Below are 16,114 nucleotides of genomic sequence, written 5' to 3' on the forward strand. Positions count from 1 at the left end.
ATATATGCACATGAGGATAGGGGAGAAAGAATACTTCCCCTGCATTCCCTTCGGTGTTGTAGAAGGCGACTAAAGAGGATGGGAGCGGAGTGCTAGAAACCCTCCCCTCCTTGTATTTTAACTTTCTAAAAGGGGAAACAGAAGAAGGAGTCACGCGGGGAGTACTCAGCCTCCTTGAAGGCTCAGCTTGGGGTGTTTAAATGTGTGGATGTAACCAAGATGAGAAAAAAGGAGAGATAGATAGTATGTTTGAGAACTGGAACCTGGATGTTTTGGCTTTGAGTGAAACTAAGCTCAAGGGTAAAGAAGAGGAGTGGTTTGGGAATATTTTGGGTGTAAAGTCAAGGGTTGGTGAGAGGACAAAAGCAAGGGAAGGAGTAGCACTACTCCTGAAACAGGAGTTGTGGGAGTATAAAGAGAGAAAGGGGAGAATGTAATCTCAGTGAGCAAAAATGGCTATGTTTGAAAGAATAATGGTTCCAACAATGTTATATGGTTTGCGAGGCATGGGCTATAGATAGGGTTGTGAGGAGGAGGGTGGATGTGTTAGAAATAAAATGTTTGAGGACAATATGTGGTGTGAGGTGGCTTGATGGAATAAGTAATGAAAGGGTAAGAGAGATTTGTGATGTTAGAAAGAGTGTGGTTGAGAAAGCAGAAGAGGGTGTGTTGAAATGGTTTGGTCACATGAAGAGAATGAGTGAAGAAAGATTGACAAAGAGGATATATGTGTCAGAGGTAGAGGGAAGAAGGAGATGTGGGAGTCCAAAGTGGAGGTGGAAGGATGGAGTGAAAAAGATTTTGAGTGATCGGGGCCTGGACATACAGGAGGGTGAAAGGCGTGCAAGGAATAGAGTGATCTGGAACAATGTGGTATACCAGGTTGGATGTGCTGTCAATGGATTGAACCAGGGATGTGAAGTGTCTGGTGTAAACCATTGAAAGTTTTGTGGGGCCTGGATGTAGAGCTTTTCAGAAAAGAAGAGAAAATATTGGGGTGAGAGAGTGGTGAGAGTAAGTTAGCTTGTGAAGGAGACTTGTGTGAGGAAGTACTAGGAGAGACTGAGAGCAGAATAGAAAAAGGTGATAGCAAAGAGCATAAGGGGAGTGGGGGAGGAATGAGATGTATTTAGGGAAGCAGTGATGGCTTGCGCAAAAGATGCTTGTGGCATGAGAAGTGTGGGAGGTGGGCAGATTAGAAAGGGTTGTGAGTGGTGTGATGAAAAAGTAAGATTATTAGTGAAAGAGAAGACAGAGGCATTTGGACGATTTTTGCAGGGAAATAGTGCAAATGAGTGGGAGATGTATAAAAGAATGAGGCATGAGCCAAGAGAAAGGTGCAAAAGGTGAAAAAGAGGGCAAATGAGAGTTGGGGTGAGAGAGTATCATTAAATTTTAGGGAGAATAAAAAAATGTCTTGGAAGGAAATAAATAAAATGCGTAAGACAAAAGAACAAATGGGAACATCGGTGAAGGGGGCTAATGGGGAGATGATAACAAGTAGTGGTGATGTGAGAAGGAGATGGAGGGAGCATTTTGAAGGTTTATTGAATGTGTTAGATGATAGTGTGGCAGATATAGGGTGTTTTGGTCAAGGTGGTGTGTGAAGTGAGAGGGTCAGTGAGAATGGTTTGGTAAACGGATTCGAGGTAGTGAAAGCTTTGCGGAAGATGAGAGTCAGCAAGGCAGTGGGTTTGGATGGTATTGCAGTGGAATTTATTAAAAAAGGGGGTGACTGTGTTGTTGACTTGTTGGTGAGGATATTCAGTGTATGTATGGCTCATGGTGAAGTGCCTGAGGATTGGCAGAATGCATGTATAGTGCCATTGTAAAAAGGCAAAGGGGATAAAGGTGAGTGTTCAAATTACAGAGGTATGGGTTTGTTGAGTATTCCTGGGAAGTTATTTGGGAGGGTATTGATTGAGAGGGTGAAGGCATGTACAGAGCATCAGATTGGGGAAGAGCAGTGTGGTTTCAGAAGTGGTAGAAGATGTGTGGATCAGGTGTTTGCTTCGAAGAATGTATGCAAGAAATACTTAGAAAAACAAATGGATTTGTATGTAGCATTTATGGATTTGGAGATGGCATATGATAGAGTTGATAGAGATGCTCTGTCGAAGATATTAAGAGTTCATGGTGTGGGAGGCAAGTTGGTAGAAGCAGTGAAAAGTTTTTATCGAGGATGTAAGGCATATGTACGAGGAGGAAGAGAGGAAAGTGATTGGTTCCCAGAGAATGTCGGTTTGCGGCAGTGGTGTGTGATGTCTCCATGGTTGTTTTATTTGTTTATGGATGGGGTTGTTAGTGAGGTGAATGCAAGAGTTTTGGAGAGAGGGGCAAATATGCAGTCTGTTGTGGATGAGAGGGCTTGGGAAGTGAGTCACTCGTTGTTTGCTGATGATACAGTGCTGGTGGCTGATTTGGGTGAGAAACTGCAGAAGCTGGTGACTGAGTTTGGTAGTGTGTGAAAGAAGAAAGCTGTGAGTAAATGTGAAAAAGAGCAATGTTATTAGGTACAGTACGGTTGAGGGACAAGTCAATTGCAGGTTAAGTTTGAATGGAGAAAAATTGGAGGAAGTGAAGTGTTTTAGATATCTGGGAGTGAATTTGGCATCAGATGGAACCATGGAAGTGGAAGTGAGTCACAGGTTGTGGGAGGGGGCAAAGGTTTTGGGAGCATTGAAGAATGTGTGGAAGGCGAGAACATTATCTCGGAAAGCAAAAATGGGTATGTTTGTAGGAATAGTGGTTCCAATAATGTAACATAGTTGCGAGGGATGGGCTATAGATAGGGTTGTGCGGAGGAGGGTGGATGTGTTGGAAATGAGATGTTTGAGGACAATATGTGGTGTGAGGTGGTTTGATCGTATAACTAATGAAAGGGTAAGAGGGATGTGTGGTAATATAAAGAGTGTGGTTGAGAGAGCAGAAGGTGTATTGAAATGGTGTGGTCACATCGAGAGAATGAATGAGGAAAGATTGACCAAGTGGATATATGTGTCGAAGGTGGAGGGGATGTGGAGAAGTGGGAGACCAAATTGGAGGTGGAAAGATGGAGTGAAAAGGATTTAGAGTGATCAGTGCCTGAAAATGCAGGAGGGTGAAAGGCGTGCAAGGAATAGAGTGTATTGGAACGATGTGGTATATGGGGTCGACGTGCTGTCAGTGGATTGAACCAGGGCATGTGAAGCATCTGGGGTAAACCATGGAAAGTTCTGTGGGGCCTGGATGTGGAAAGGGAGCTGGGTTTTCAGTACACTACACATGACAGCTAGAGACTGATCTTGAACGAAATTGGCCTTTGTTGTCCTTTCCTCGCGTGCATGCAGGGGGAAGGGGTTGTCATTTCAGGTGTGGCGGGGTGGTGACGGGAATGAATAAAGGCAGCAAGTATGAAATATGTACATGTGTATGTATGGATATGTCTGTGTATGTAGATATGTGTAAATTTTAAAATGTATAGGCATGTATATGTGTGTGTGTGGATGTGTATGTATATACATGTGTATGTGGGTGGGTTGGGCCATTCTTTTGTCTGTTTCCTTGCACTACCTTGCTAATGTAGGAGACAGCAACAAAGTGTGATAAACAAAAATAAAGAAATATACGTGTGTATGTGTGCGTGTGTGTGTGTGTATGTGCATATATGTTTGTATATATGTATGTTTTTTCATATGTATTTTTCATTTCCTGCAATAGGAATGTAGTGTAAGGAATAGATGACTGAGCATTTTAGGGAAATATCCTAACCTGGTTGCTTTTTCTGTTCCTTCATTTGAAAAATTAAAACTGGAGGGGAGGATTTTCAGCCCCCTGCTCTAACCCCTCTTAGTTGACTTCTACGACATGCAGGGTATACATGGGCAGTAAATGTGTATGTGGGTCTTTTTTTCAGCTGTTTCCTGGCTCTGCCTTTCCAATGCTGGAAAAGTTGATCAAGTGTACAGGCTCTCTCCTATATATGACTTATGCAACCTACAACCATTTGTATATATGACTGGAAAAAAAATATATATCAGAAAATAGAAATTTTGAAATATGAACAAAAGAATCTTAAATATAAAGTGAAAAGAAACTACAGAATCTTATAATAAAGGTGATTAATAGAAAACGAGATAATCATGATAGAAATGGGGTAGGATATAAGAATGCTCTACAGGTATTTGAATTCTATATGCCATGCTGATATGCGTCCGACTTGCATCCATTTCTAGATCCAACCAGTTGGTCAGAATGGAACTTGGACATGTGTCAGGGAGTGGTTTGTAATGAAGGAATAATATTTTTTTAAATACTTGTTGGCCATTTCCTGAGTTAGTAAGTTAGTACCAAAACAGATGAAGAATTGACCACATTCATTCACATCCACTCTGTACTTGTCATCTATATTGAAGCTAAACCAGAACCCCCAGTCCCCTGCCAGACCCCTCTGACTCATCCGTTATTTCCCCAACTGCTTTGCATCCCCTGACTTAGCCCTTTGGCAGCATGTTTCCTCCTGTAAATCACATTACTCCATTTCATTCTACCAATGGATGCTTCACAACCTCCTGCTTGTTCAGGCCCTGATAACCCATAGCATCTTTCAGTCTATCCTTCCATCTTCAAAATGGTCCATCCTCTCTCCTTGTTTTTCCAATTTTAACACATGTACCTCCTTAGCCAGTTTCTCTTCACTTATCCCTTCAATAAATCCAAACCATTTAAACTCCCCATCTTCAGCTTTCTGAAACATAATCTTACCACCACACCTATACCTTACCCTGTCATTTCGTATCATTCCTTGTTGTTCTTGATCATTTCATCATTTCATTCCAGTACATCCACCTACTTTTGTACTTTTTACCCATGGCCCATGCTTCGCATCCTTACAGCACCACTGGGATGACTATACTGTCAAACATATCTGTTTTTACTCTTTCATGCAGTGATCTCTCTTTCCACACACTCAACAGTGCACCCAGGACCTTTGCCTATTCACTCATCCTGTGATTCATTTCAACTCCCATATTTTCATATTCTTTTGTATCCACTTCCATGTATCAAAAACATCTCTTCCTCTAGGGTCACACCAATCAGAACACACTATAACTTACCTACTAAACTCATTACCTTACTTTTATTCACAATAACTCTTAACTACCTCCTTTCAGAGTCTCCCAAACTCAAGTACTATGTTGCAATTTTTTGTTTAAGTTTGCCACTGCTGTGTCATCTTGCAGAGAGCATCTGACTCACATTCTTGCTTTCTTCACCTCTAACTGATTGCTGACTCCAGAACGCATGCATTTACCTCCTTCACCACTATCCATGAACATGTTTAAAACAGCCATGGTGATATCAAACACCCTTGATGTGGACCCACATAAAAGCTCCTTACTAATATTAAGTTCCTTCCATACCATACATTCATAGTACCTACCACAGAGCATATCTATTAACCTTATCATATGCTTTCTTAAGATCAGTAGGAGTCACATGCATATTATTCTGTTTCTCTTAAGTGTTTCTTATTCACATTCTGTTATACACCTGGTTTACACATCCTCTACCACTCCTTGAGGCACATTCTTTTACTCTGCTCTGCATGCTACCACCCTCACAATCACCTTTCCTTCATACAGCCTACCAGGTATACTACCAGTGCTGTATCATCAGCAAACAAAATAATGTTGATGATTATATAATAAGAATGAGTGTTTTATACTTGTTCACTTCTTCCCACATAGTAAAGTAGCATCAGGAATAGACAAGCAATAGCCTCATTTCCTCTCATCCACTAAGTGTCATATATATAATGCACCAAAACCAGAACCCCTTTATCCACAGCCAAGCTCCACAGACCTTTTTATGGTTCACCTGATGCTCAGGAAATTAATTTTACCCTCCCTTTGGCATACTTCAGCTTCTCTAGTTTCATCTGCTGCCATTTCAATGCATAGGTAGGTATCTGAAGCATTTCACTCTCTCCAGATTCTCTCCAATCTAACTCACACTCTAACCAACCTGTCTATATCCACTGCTAATCTTAACTTTACTCTTATTCTTATTTTGTCTCAACATTTTCGTTCCACTCTTTCCCAAACTCAGAAACCAGCTTCAGTTTCTCTCTTGAATCTTTAAACATAGCCTTTTCATTAGCATACAACCGACTCACCTCCCAGGTCCCCCCACCCCCAACAGATTGGAGACCTACCCTCTGTCCAAGACACTTGTATTTACATCCTACACCATCCCATCCACAAACGGTTTAGAGCCGTAATGACTCCTGGAACCACTCACCTTCCTGCCTTCCTACTCACACACATTACTACTGTCTTGATAAAACTTCCTCACTGCTTCTTGTAGATTTCTTCCCATACTCTATATTTGTAATGCCATCCACAGATTATGACTTGGCTAAAGGGATTGAATTTGTAGTGTAACCAAAAGGCAACATTTTCACATTCAGCTAAAGATTTAAATTCTCATGATTGAGGCTTATTTATGCTAGAAAGCTACATTGCAGATGCTAGTAGTACTTAGGGGATCAGTTTAAGACCTTTAATGCTGCCTGAGCAGAGGAAGAAAAAGAGAGTTCTTCAAGAAGGCAGAGAAAAAGACAGGAAATATTGGATAGACTTGTGAACAAATAATAACAAGCCAAGTACCATACTGAAAATTTTTATCATTTCACATTTGACTAAAGTCTGTTATGGACTCATGTGAGAATCTACAAAGACTAGTCAGCTGTAAAAAGATCTGCAAGGAGGAGCCAAGATGGAGAGATGAAAGAGGAACCACCAGAGAACAAATGTGTGGAGATTTTTGGGAAATTGCCAGAAAGTGAAGGCAGAAGTTAACACAATAACACAACTACAGGGGGAATTAAAGAAACTAAGGAATCAATTCAAGGATCATGTGTCATGTGATGAGTGAGTAACTTAGTCATTAGGTGTGAAAATATTTTTTCAGTTTAGTGGAGGGGATTCAGGAGGTACATTATTTATCAGAGAAAAGAAGGTAAAGCCATTAAAAAGCAAAGAAGGTCTGATAAGTCTTTTCTAGATGTCCTAGATGCTCTTCATTTAGAGGAAAGGACTGAAATAGTACACAATCAGTTAACGGTAATAGGCAGGGAGGTGCAGAAGGTGTAATTTTGGCAGTGAATCAGCTGACACAGAGCATGAAATTTGATGAAGAGGAACTTATACCCTTGGTCATGCAAACAGAGGTACACAGGAAATGAAGTGAAGCTGTAGAAAGAATGTATGCTCTGTTAGAAATGGAGCGATCAGGGTAGTTGATGAAATGCTTATAAAAGCGCAGAGCATACAGGACCAGTGTTTGTTAGCTAAAAGAGAGATTTTAGTGTAAATTAGAAACACATAATTTATCTGCCATGGTAACGATGAACAGCTCAAACAAGTGTTATGTGATTGTATCTAACAGAACTTAGAGCTTTTGAGTTGTTTAGACATTGATGTACTGATACCTGTCAAAGTTCTCTCAAAATTGAATGCACCTGTTATGCTAAAGTGAGTGCAGTTACACCACCAATTTTCCAGCAACTGATGGTTCGGCACCTCCTTTAGTCTGGACAAAATTACATGGTGGAACTTGAAATTATTGCGGCCACCTGGCTAGTTTACTGGGCGGCCACATATGGCATTGTGTGTATGGCGCACTTATTTACATTCTTTACACTGCACTTGGTGGTGATACCGCAATTTTGTAAGATTCTTAGCTTATTTTGCTTAGATTTAACCCTAGCTATGGCTTCTAAGACATATGAGAGTGTCAGTCGTGGTGTCAAACATAAACACCAGTCCATATAGATCCAAGATAAAGTAGAACTGTTGAAAAAATGGACCGTGGTGTTTTGGTGCATAAGCTGTGTGACATCTACAGTATTGGTTCATCAACTGTTTATGATATAAAGAAGCAAAGGGAGAAAATATTGAAATTTTATGCAGACAGCGATTCCAAGAAGTAATTGGCGATTAGAAAACTATAAAAGATGGTAAGAGTACTGAGCATGACCAAGTGATGATGGAATGGTTTTGACAGTATTGGAGTGATGGAGTGGACTTGTCAGGTAGCATAATAATGGACCAGGCTAAGTTGTTCCATAAAGAACTTAGATTACTACATGAGCATGATTATAGTGAAGGATGGATTCAAAGATTCAAGAAGCGTCTTGGAATTTCCATGAATAAAGTGTGCGGAGAAAAGCGGTCTGCAAACCACGAAGGAGCTGCCGATTATGTGGATGAATTTGTGAAACTCGCAGCTGATTTGCACTTCAGTACTGAGTAGGTGCATAATGTATTTCATATATTTATTTCATTCACATTTGATATTTGTTTGATTTAAATTTCTAGCAGTCCATGGTATACTTTAGACACATGGGTGATGTATGATTAGTAGGTTAGAGGTGTGTTGATGAATTATTATTATGTGACCACGGTTGGTCCAGCAGAATGGTTAATTCAGCAAGGCTTTGGAACCAAGAGTTCCGGAAAACCAGTGGTGTACCTGTATAAGACTAGTAATTATCATTAAATGAAAATGAATTTATATTTGACCCCATATAATAGCTTAAAAGAAGAATCTAGGGAGTTGATGAAATGTTTGGTGAAACAAACAAATATTTTTTTGTAAATAAAAAGTTTGATTGTAAACATGATGTTGAGTTTCATAGAAAGATATTGAAATTTGTAAATATTGATGTGCTGAGTAATAAATCTGCAATAGAAATGAATGTCTACAGCCTTTAGAATGACATAGAACATCTGATGGACTGGACTCACATGTGACAAATGAATTTCTATGAGATTTTCAAGATAATGATGAAAAGCTAAAGACAGTTGGTATGTAATAATATTTTATCTTATAGAACTTAGAGCTTGTAAGTTCTTTAGGTGTTGATTCACTGATATTATTCAAATTCTCATTAGATTAAATGCAACTGGTGCACATACATAAGTATATTATGAGATTGGCAACCATCATTAAATAAGAGTAAATCTGTACATGATACCACATAACAGCTTAATGGAAGAATCAAGGGAGTTGATGAAATGTTCAAAGAAACAAACAAATATGCCTTTGTAGATAGGAAGTTTAATTGTAAACATGTATCAGTGTGTTTTGGTAGATGGTGCAGTGAATATAGTTGCTTCATGGATCATTTGTGTAAATCACTGAACAGGTATGTAAACTTATGTATACATTTTTTTTCCTTTGGAGAGACTAAAAGAATTAGATTAGTTTTAGAAAATATATATAGATATTATCCATGCATTCTGTAAACCTCAAAGTGGAGAAGGGGCAAATGCCTGTAATCATCCTCCCATGATACACCCCTGGGTGTTGGTGAGATAATGGTGGTAGAGATGACTGTAGATACTGATTTGTTCTGTATGTGAATGAAGTTTTACACTTGTGGGGCCCCATCTCTTATACATTCACCACTACCGTACATTTTTTTCTTTCATACGTGTTCACTGTTTTCCAAGGTAGTGAGATAATGCCAGGAACAGATGAAAGGAAGGCTTGCTCTAATAAAGCTTCTTAAATATACATATGCTGTCTGCATTAATGATGTTTCAGTCATTTCATTCCATTTGTTAACCACTCTTAAACAATAATAGTACTTCTTTACATCTTTTTAACAAGTATCTTGTATAATTTCATGTAATGTCCTTTGATTGCTTCATCCCTACATCTCTTAAAGAACTGTTCTGTATCATCATGAATGATCAGTTTTAAAATCTTAAAGTTGTGATAAGGTCACCCCAAACTTTTCTGTCTTCATATTTAGGCAAATTGAAATTGGACCTTCTCTGTTAGTTCTTTGTGCTCCTTTAGGTGTGGCAACCAATCTCAAGATGCATATTCTAGTTTTTGCCTTATGTAGGATGTGAACAACTTGCTGAATATTTCCTTACCCATACACTTGGAAGCTATTGTTCTGACAAACTGAGTGTTTTTTAAAACTAATCTCTTAATGTTTTAATCTCTTAACAAGTTAGGAAAGATGTCAACTCCTAACTCCTCAGGAGCAGAATTCTTGCTGGGTGATAATCTTACAGAGGCCTTCTTTCGCCTTATTCCATCCTCCTTACTTTACTTATGTTTAGGTTGAATATCATCTACCATGTATGAGATCAAGTTTTGAGTCTGTTTAGGTTCCTATGTAAGTTGATGAAACCCTCCTTGCTTTTTATTTCCCTCATGACATTTGTATGATCTGTTAACACATTCAGGGAGGAGTCCTTACTTCTAGGCAAGTGGTGAGGTGGTGGTGATAGACATGACTGGTTAGGTGGGGATGCAAGAGGTGGTATTGGGAATGTGGAGTTGGTAAAGGTCACTCTTTGAAGAATTTTCATGACATTTAAAGTGAGGTGCTCCCCACTTTTGCATCTTTTTTTTCTAAACATATATATATAACTTACAGATTGAGTGAATATGTTACTGCACTCAAAAAAAAAGTTATGTCTTTGTAAGTGGAGGTAAGTGGTCCACTTTATTCTTTAAGGACATTCCTTATTCCTAGTCCATGACCTAAGCATGCTCTAACCTGACCTGTAGGTCTGGTATTTGTTTTCCATTCTTGTTCTTTTTTAAATTTCCTTTCTGTATCTTAATTTCATTTGTCTTGTACACTGTGTCATGTACACTGAATTGATTAAAATACCAATAGGCATCAAAAGTGCATTTAAAGAATAATTTCTGGTTGTCTTTTTTTTGGTTTTATTTTCAGAGTTTCTCATTCATACTGTGAATAAGACTAACTCTCTACACTGTGCTCATACAATTTTTCACATTGGGCTTCCTCACATTATTAGAGAGCCACTAATGTCTGTCTTTGTGACTTCAGTTTATCTTGGCTCTTCAGGTATGGAATAGTGCAAAGCCTGTGCCAGCCAGACGCCAGAAACGTCTTTTTGATGACACCAGGGAGGCTGAGCAAGTTCTTCATTGGCTTGCATCTATGGGTCCAGGTGCTATGTGCAGTCACCTGCAACCAACTATTTTACATGCATCTCTTTGTCGACTGGTTGAGGAGAAGATACTTTTTTCCCTCCCTGCTCCTAGTACCCTTCCACAGCCTCTCCATAGCAATACTCTTGCCACTATCTTGGATATGATTGCAAAGAGAATTGTACGCCTCTCCAAACAGCCTCCTGATACAAACAAGTATGATAAGTGTATCTTAGTTCCTTTGTTTCATCCTTGTTTTATTGTATGGGATTTAATGCAACAAGCATTGTGTGCAAAAGTGATTTGGATGGAGGCTTAGGGTCTGTTTGATGAATCATTATAGTTTGCAATGTTAGACAGTAAGAAGCACTTATATTAGCATAGAAATTTGTTTGACTTGAATGCACAGGACATGAGTTGAAGATGTGTTTAGGTGATGTGATAGGCTGCATGTACTTGATCTGTCCCATGAGCTTAAGAATGAGTTAATGAAAATAGATGAATTGATTAATTTTCTTATTTGGCAATAATCAAATTATTAGTATTTATGTTATGTATATATTCAGTTGAATGTGTAAGTGATTAGCTAATTTGAAAATCAGGAGTCCTCATATGACAACTTATTGAGCAGGTGCTGGGAATTATTGTATGAGTGTTTGTGTTTGTGGGTTTTGTCAAATATCTTAATGTTTGTATGGCTGCTAAGTATCACCATTTTCACTAATGGTAATTTCTTCAGGATATAACACGAAGCTCAAGGGTAAAGGGGAAGAGTGGTTTGGGAAGGTCTTGGGAGTAAAGTCAGGGGTTAGTGAGAAGACAAGAGCAAGGGAAGGAGTAGCAATACTCCTGAAACAGGAGTTGTGGGAGTATGTGATAGAATGTAAGAAAGTAAATTCTCGATTAATATGGGTAAAACTGAAAGTTGATGGAGAGAGATGGGTGATTATTGGTGCATATGCACCTGGGCATGAGAAGAAAGATCATGAGAGGCAAGTGTTTCGGGAGCAGCTGAATGAGTGTGTTAGTGGTTTTGATGCACGAGACCAGGGTTATAGTGATGGGTGATTTGAATGCAAAGGTGAGTAATGTGGCAGTTGAGGGAATAATTGGTATACATGGGGTGTTCAGTGTTGTAAATGGAAATGGTGAAGAGCTTGTAGATTTATGTGCTGAAAAAGGACTGATGATTGGGAATACCTGGTTTAAAAAGCGAGATATACATAAGTATACTTATGTAAGTAGGAGAGATGGCCAGAGAGCGTTATTGGATTACGTGTTAATTGACAGGCGCGCGAAAGAGAGACTTTTGGATGTTAATGTGCTGAGAGGTGCAACTGGAGGGATGTCTGATCATTATCTTGTGGAGGCTAAGGTGAAGATTTGTATGGGTTTTCAGAAAAGAAGAGTGAATGTTGGGGTGAAGAGGGTGGTGAGAGTAAGTGAGCTTGGGAAGGAGACTTGTGTGAGGAAGTACCAGGAGAGACTGAGTACAGAATGGAAAAAGGTGAGAACAATGGAAGTAAGGGGAGTGGGGGAGGAATGGGATGTATTTAGGGAATCAGTGATGGATTGCGCAAAAGATGCTTGTGGCATGAGAAGAGTGGGAGATGGGTTGATTAGAAAGGGTAGTGAGTGGTGGGATGAAGAAGTAAGAGTATTAGTGAAAGAGAAGAGAGAGGCATTTGGACGATTTTTGCAGGGAAAAAATGCAATTGAGTGGGAGATGTATAAAAGAAAGAGACAGGAGGTCAAGAGAAAGGTGCAAGAGGTGAAAAAAAGGGCAAATGAGAGTTGGGATGAGAGAGTATCATTAAATTTTAGGGAGAATAAAAAGATGTTCTGGAAGGAGGTAAATAAAGTGCGTAAGACAAGGGAGCAAATGGGAACTTCAGTGAAGGGCACAAATGGGGAGGTGATAACAAGTAGTGGTGATGTGAGAAGGAGATGGAGTGAGTATTTTGAAGGTTTGTTGAATGTGTTTGATGATAGAGTGGCAGATATAGGGTGTTTTGGTCGAGGTGGTGTGCAAAGTGAGAGGGTTAGGGAAAATGATTTGGTAAACAGAGAAGAGGTAGTAAAAGCTTTGCGGAAGATGAAAGCTGGCAAGGCAGCAGGTTTGGATGGTATTGCAGTGGAATTTATTAAAAAAGGGGGTGACTGTATTGTTGACTGGTTGATAAGGTTATTTAATGTATGTATGACTCATGGTGAGGTGCCTGAGGATTGGCGGAATGCGTGCATAGTGCCATTGTACAAAGGCAAAGGGGATAAGAGTGAGTGCTCAAATTACAGAGGTATAAGTTTGTTGAGTATTCCTGGTAAATTATATGGGAGGGTATTGATTGAGAGGGTGAAGGCATGTACAGAGCATCAGATTGGGGAAGAGCAGTGTGGTTTCAGAAGTGGTAGAGGATGTGTGGATCAGGTGTTTGCTTTGAAGAATGTATGTGAGAAATACTTAGAAAAGCAAATGGATTTGTATGTAGCATTTATGGATCTGGAGAAGGCATATGATAGAGTTGATAGAGATGCTCTGTGGAAGGTATTAAGAATATATGGTGTGGGAGGCAAGTTGTTAGAAGCAGTGAAAAGTTTTTATCGAGGATGTAAGGCATGAGTACGTGTAGGAAGAGAGGAAAGTGATTGGTTCTCAGTGAATGTAGGTTTGCGGCAGGGGTGTGTGATGTCTCCATGGTTGTTTAATTTGTTTATGGATGGGGTTGTTAGGGAGGTGAATGCAAGAGTTTTGGAAAGAGGGGCAAGTATGAAGTCTGTTGGGGATGAGAGAGCTTGGGAAGTGAGTCAGTTGTTGTTCGCTGATGATACAGCGCTGGTGGCTGATTCATGTGAGAAACTGCAGAAGCTGGTGACTGAGTTTGGTAAAGTGTGTGAAAGAAGAAAGTTAAGAGTAAATGTGAATAAGAGCAAGGTTATTAGGTACAGTAGGGTTGAGGGTCATTTCAATTGGGAGGTAAGTTTGAATGGAGAAAAACTGGAGGAAGTAAAGTGTTTTAGATATCTGGGAGTGGATCTGGCAGCGGATGGAACCATGGAAGCGGAAGTGGATCATAGGATGGGGGAGGGGGCGAAAATTCTGGGAGCCTTGAAGAATGTGTGGAAGTCGAGAACATTATCTCGGAAAGCAAAAATGGGTATGTTTGAAGGAATAGTGGTTCCAACAATGTTGTATGGTTGCGAGGCGTGGGCTATGGATAGAGTGGTGCGCAGGAGGATGGATGTGCTGGAAATGAGATGTTTGAGGACAATGTGTGGTGTGAGGTGGTTTGATCGAGTAAGTAACGTAAGGGTAAGAGAGATGTGTGGAAATAAAAAGAGCGTGGTTGAGAGAGCAGAAGAGAGTGTTTTGAAATGGTTTGGTCACATGGAAAGATTGAGTGAGGAAAGATTGACCAAGAGGATATATGTGTCGGAGGTGGAGGGAACGAGGAGAAGAGGGAGACCAAATTGGAGGTGGAAAGATGGAGTGAAAAAGATTTTGTGTGATCGGGGCCTGAACATGCAGGAGGGTGAAAGGAGGGCAAGGAATAGAGTGAATTGGAGCGATGTGGTATACTGGGGTTGACGTGCTGTCAGTGGACTGAATCAAGGCATGTGAAGCGTCTGGGGTAAACCATGGAAAGCTGTGTAGGTATGTATATTTGCGTGTGTGGACGTATGTATATACATGTGTATGGGGGTGGGTTGGGCCATTTCTTTCGTCTGTTTCCTTGCGCTACCTCGCAAACGCGGGAGACAGCAAAAAAAAAAAAAAAAAAAAAAAAAAAATAACACTCCCTGGAAGCAATTCTAGAGAGTAAATTTCTTTATAGATAAATGAAAATATTTGTAAATATATGTGTTTTTCCACTGAAGCTCTGTTATCTGTTCTTGATACTACCTCGCTCATGCGAGAAATGGTGAACATATATGAAAGAGAAAAACATATGTAAAGAGTAGCCATGAATAGTGACGTCTCATCTAGAGAATTTGTGTTACAAGGCTTACCTCCCTGCTCTCTCTTCGTACACCATTCCACAACAGGTCTATTGATACATAACTTTTGCATTATACCATGGCCACATAAATTGTGTTAGCTCATTTTATTGTACATATCCATTTATTTTACATGTATTCATGAATAGTAATAAGTGTTATTAATAAGTGCATGTCATAAAGCTCACATCCCTGTTTTTCTTCCACCCTCCTCCATCCCTACCTCTGTCTAGGTATCTATGTATTCATTTCACCATTATCCCATAGCCATATCAGTTATGTTATTCCACTTTTTTATGCATATCCTTTACTTGTACAAAGATTTTCTCATTTTGTAATGAGAAACAGAGAATATGAAAACTATATATTTTAGCATTGTTCTTGGTAAAAGTTGTAAGTCACCTAGTGTTTAATGGTTATCACGTTGAATTACTAGCACATTAGTGTATAATGCTTTTAGTTATCACGTTGAATTACTTGCACATTAGTGTATAATGCTTTTACTTGTGTCACTACTTTATAAGTTGAATGGTTCAGATTTTGTAAATATTATCTTGTTTCTTCATAGGTATGTGGAGGTTGTGGAACAAATAGCAGAAGTTGAAGCCTGTATTGCGAGAGCACAAAGTGTACGGCATAAGCTTTTAGGAGACTCCCCCTCGTCAAATTCTTCCTTTTCCTCACCACTGGAAGAACTAGTCCTGAGATTGCTAGATTCCCCAGAAGTAACTCTAGATGGTGGGCCTCGGGGACCTGCTGCTGCTGTTATCCGGAAGTTGTTCCAGCAGGCTCAGAGGGTGGGTTCATTTTATTTCAGTTACCACTTCATAGTTTGAGAAGCTGGTGTCTGAGTTCAGGAGAGTATATGAAAAGAGAAAGTTGAGAATGAATGTGAAGAAAAAGCAAGGTTATAGGGTTTTGCAGTGAAAAGGTTATTTAGGGTAAGTTTGAATGGAGAAAATTTGAAGGAAGTGGAGTTTTTAGATACCTGAGAATGGATTTAGTAATGAATGGAGCTATGGAAGCTGAAGTGAGCCATAATGTGGATGATGGGCATGGACCTTCGAAAAATATAAAGAATAGTGTGAATGTTTTGGAAATTGAATATATTATTTTTCATTATTATTATTATTATTATACTTAATCG

General features: G+C 39.5%; 1 protein-coding gene across 2 annotated transcripts in view; it reads left to right on the top strand.

Moving 5' to 3' along the window:
• Window positions 1-16,114, top strand: part of Rab3GAP1 (RAB3 GTPase activating protein subunit 1) — a 146,450-nt gene that overhangs the window by 120,428 nt on the left and 9,908 nt on the right. For both annotated transcript variants that reach the window (XM_071672992.1, XM_071672991.1), the window contains 2 exons: window positions 10,886-11,187; window positions 15,536-15,764. In XM_071672992.1, coding sequence (XP_071529093.1) covers window positions 10,886-11,187; window positions 15,536-15,764 — 531 coding nt within the window. The remainder of the gene's footprint in view (window positions 1-10,885; window positions 11,188-15,535; window positions 15,765-16,114) is intronic.

This window comes from Panulirus ornatus, chromosome 18 (assembly GCF_036320965.1).
Source record: "Panulirus ornatus isolate Po-2019 chromosome 18, ASM3632096v1, whole genome shotgun sequence".
Taxonomy (NCBI): Eukaryota; Metazoa; Arthropoda; class Malacostraca; order Decapoda; family Palinuridae; genus Panulirus; species Panulirus ornatus.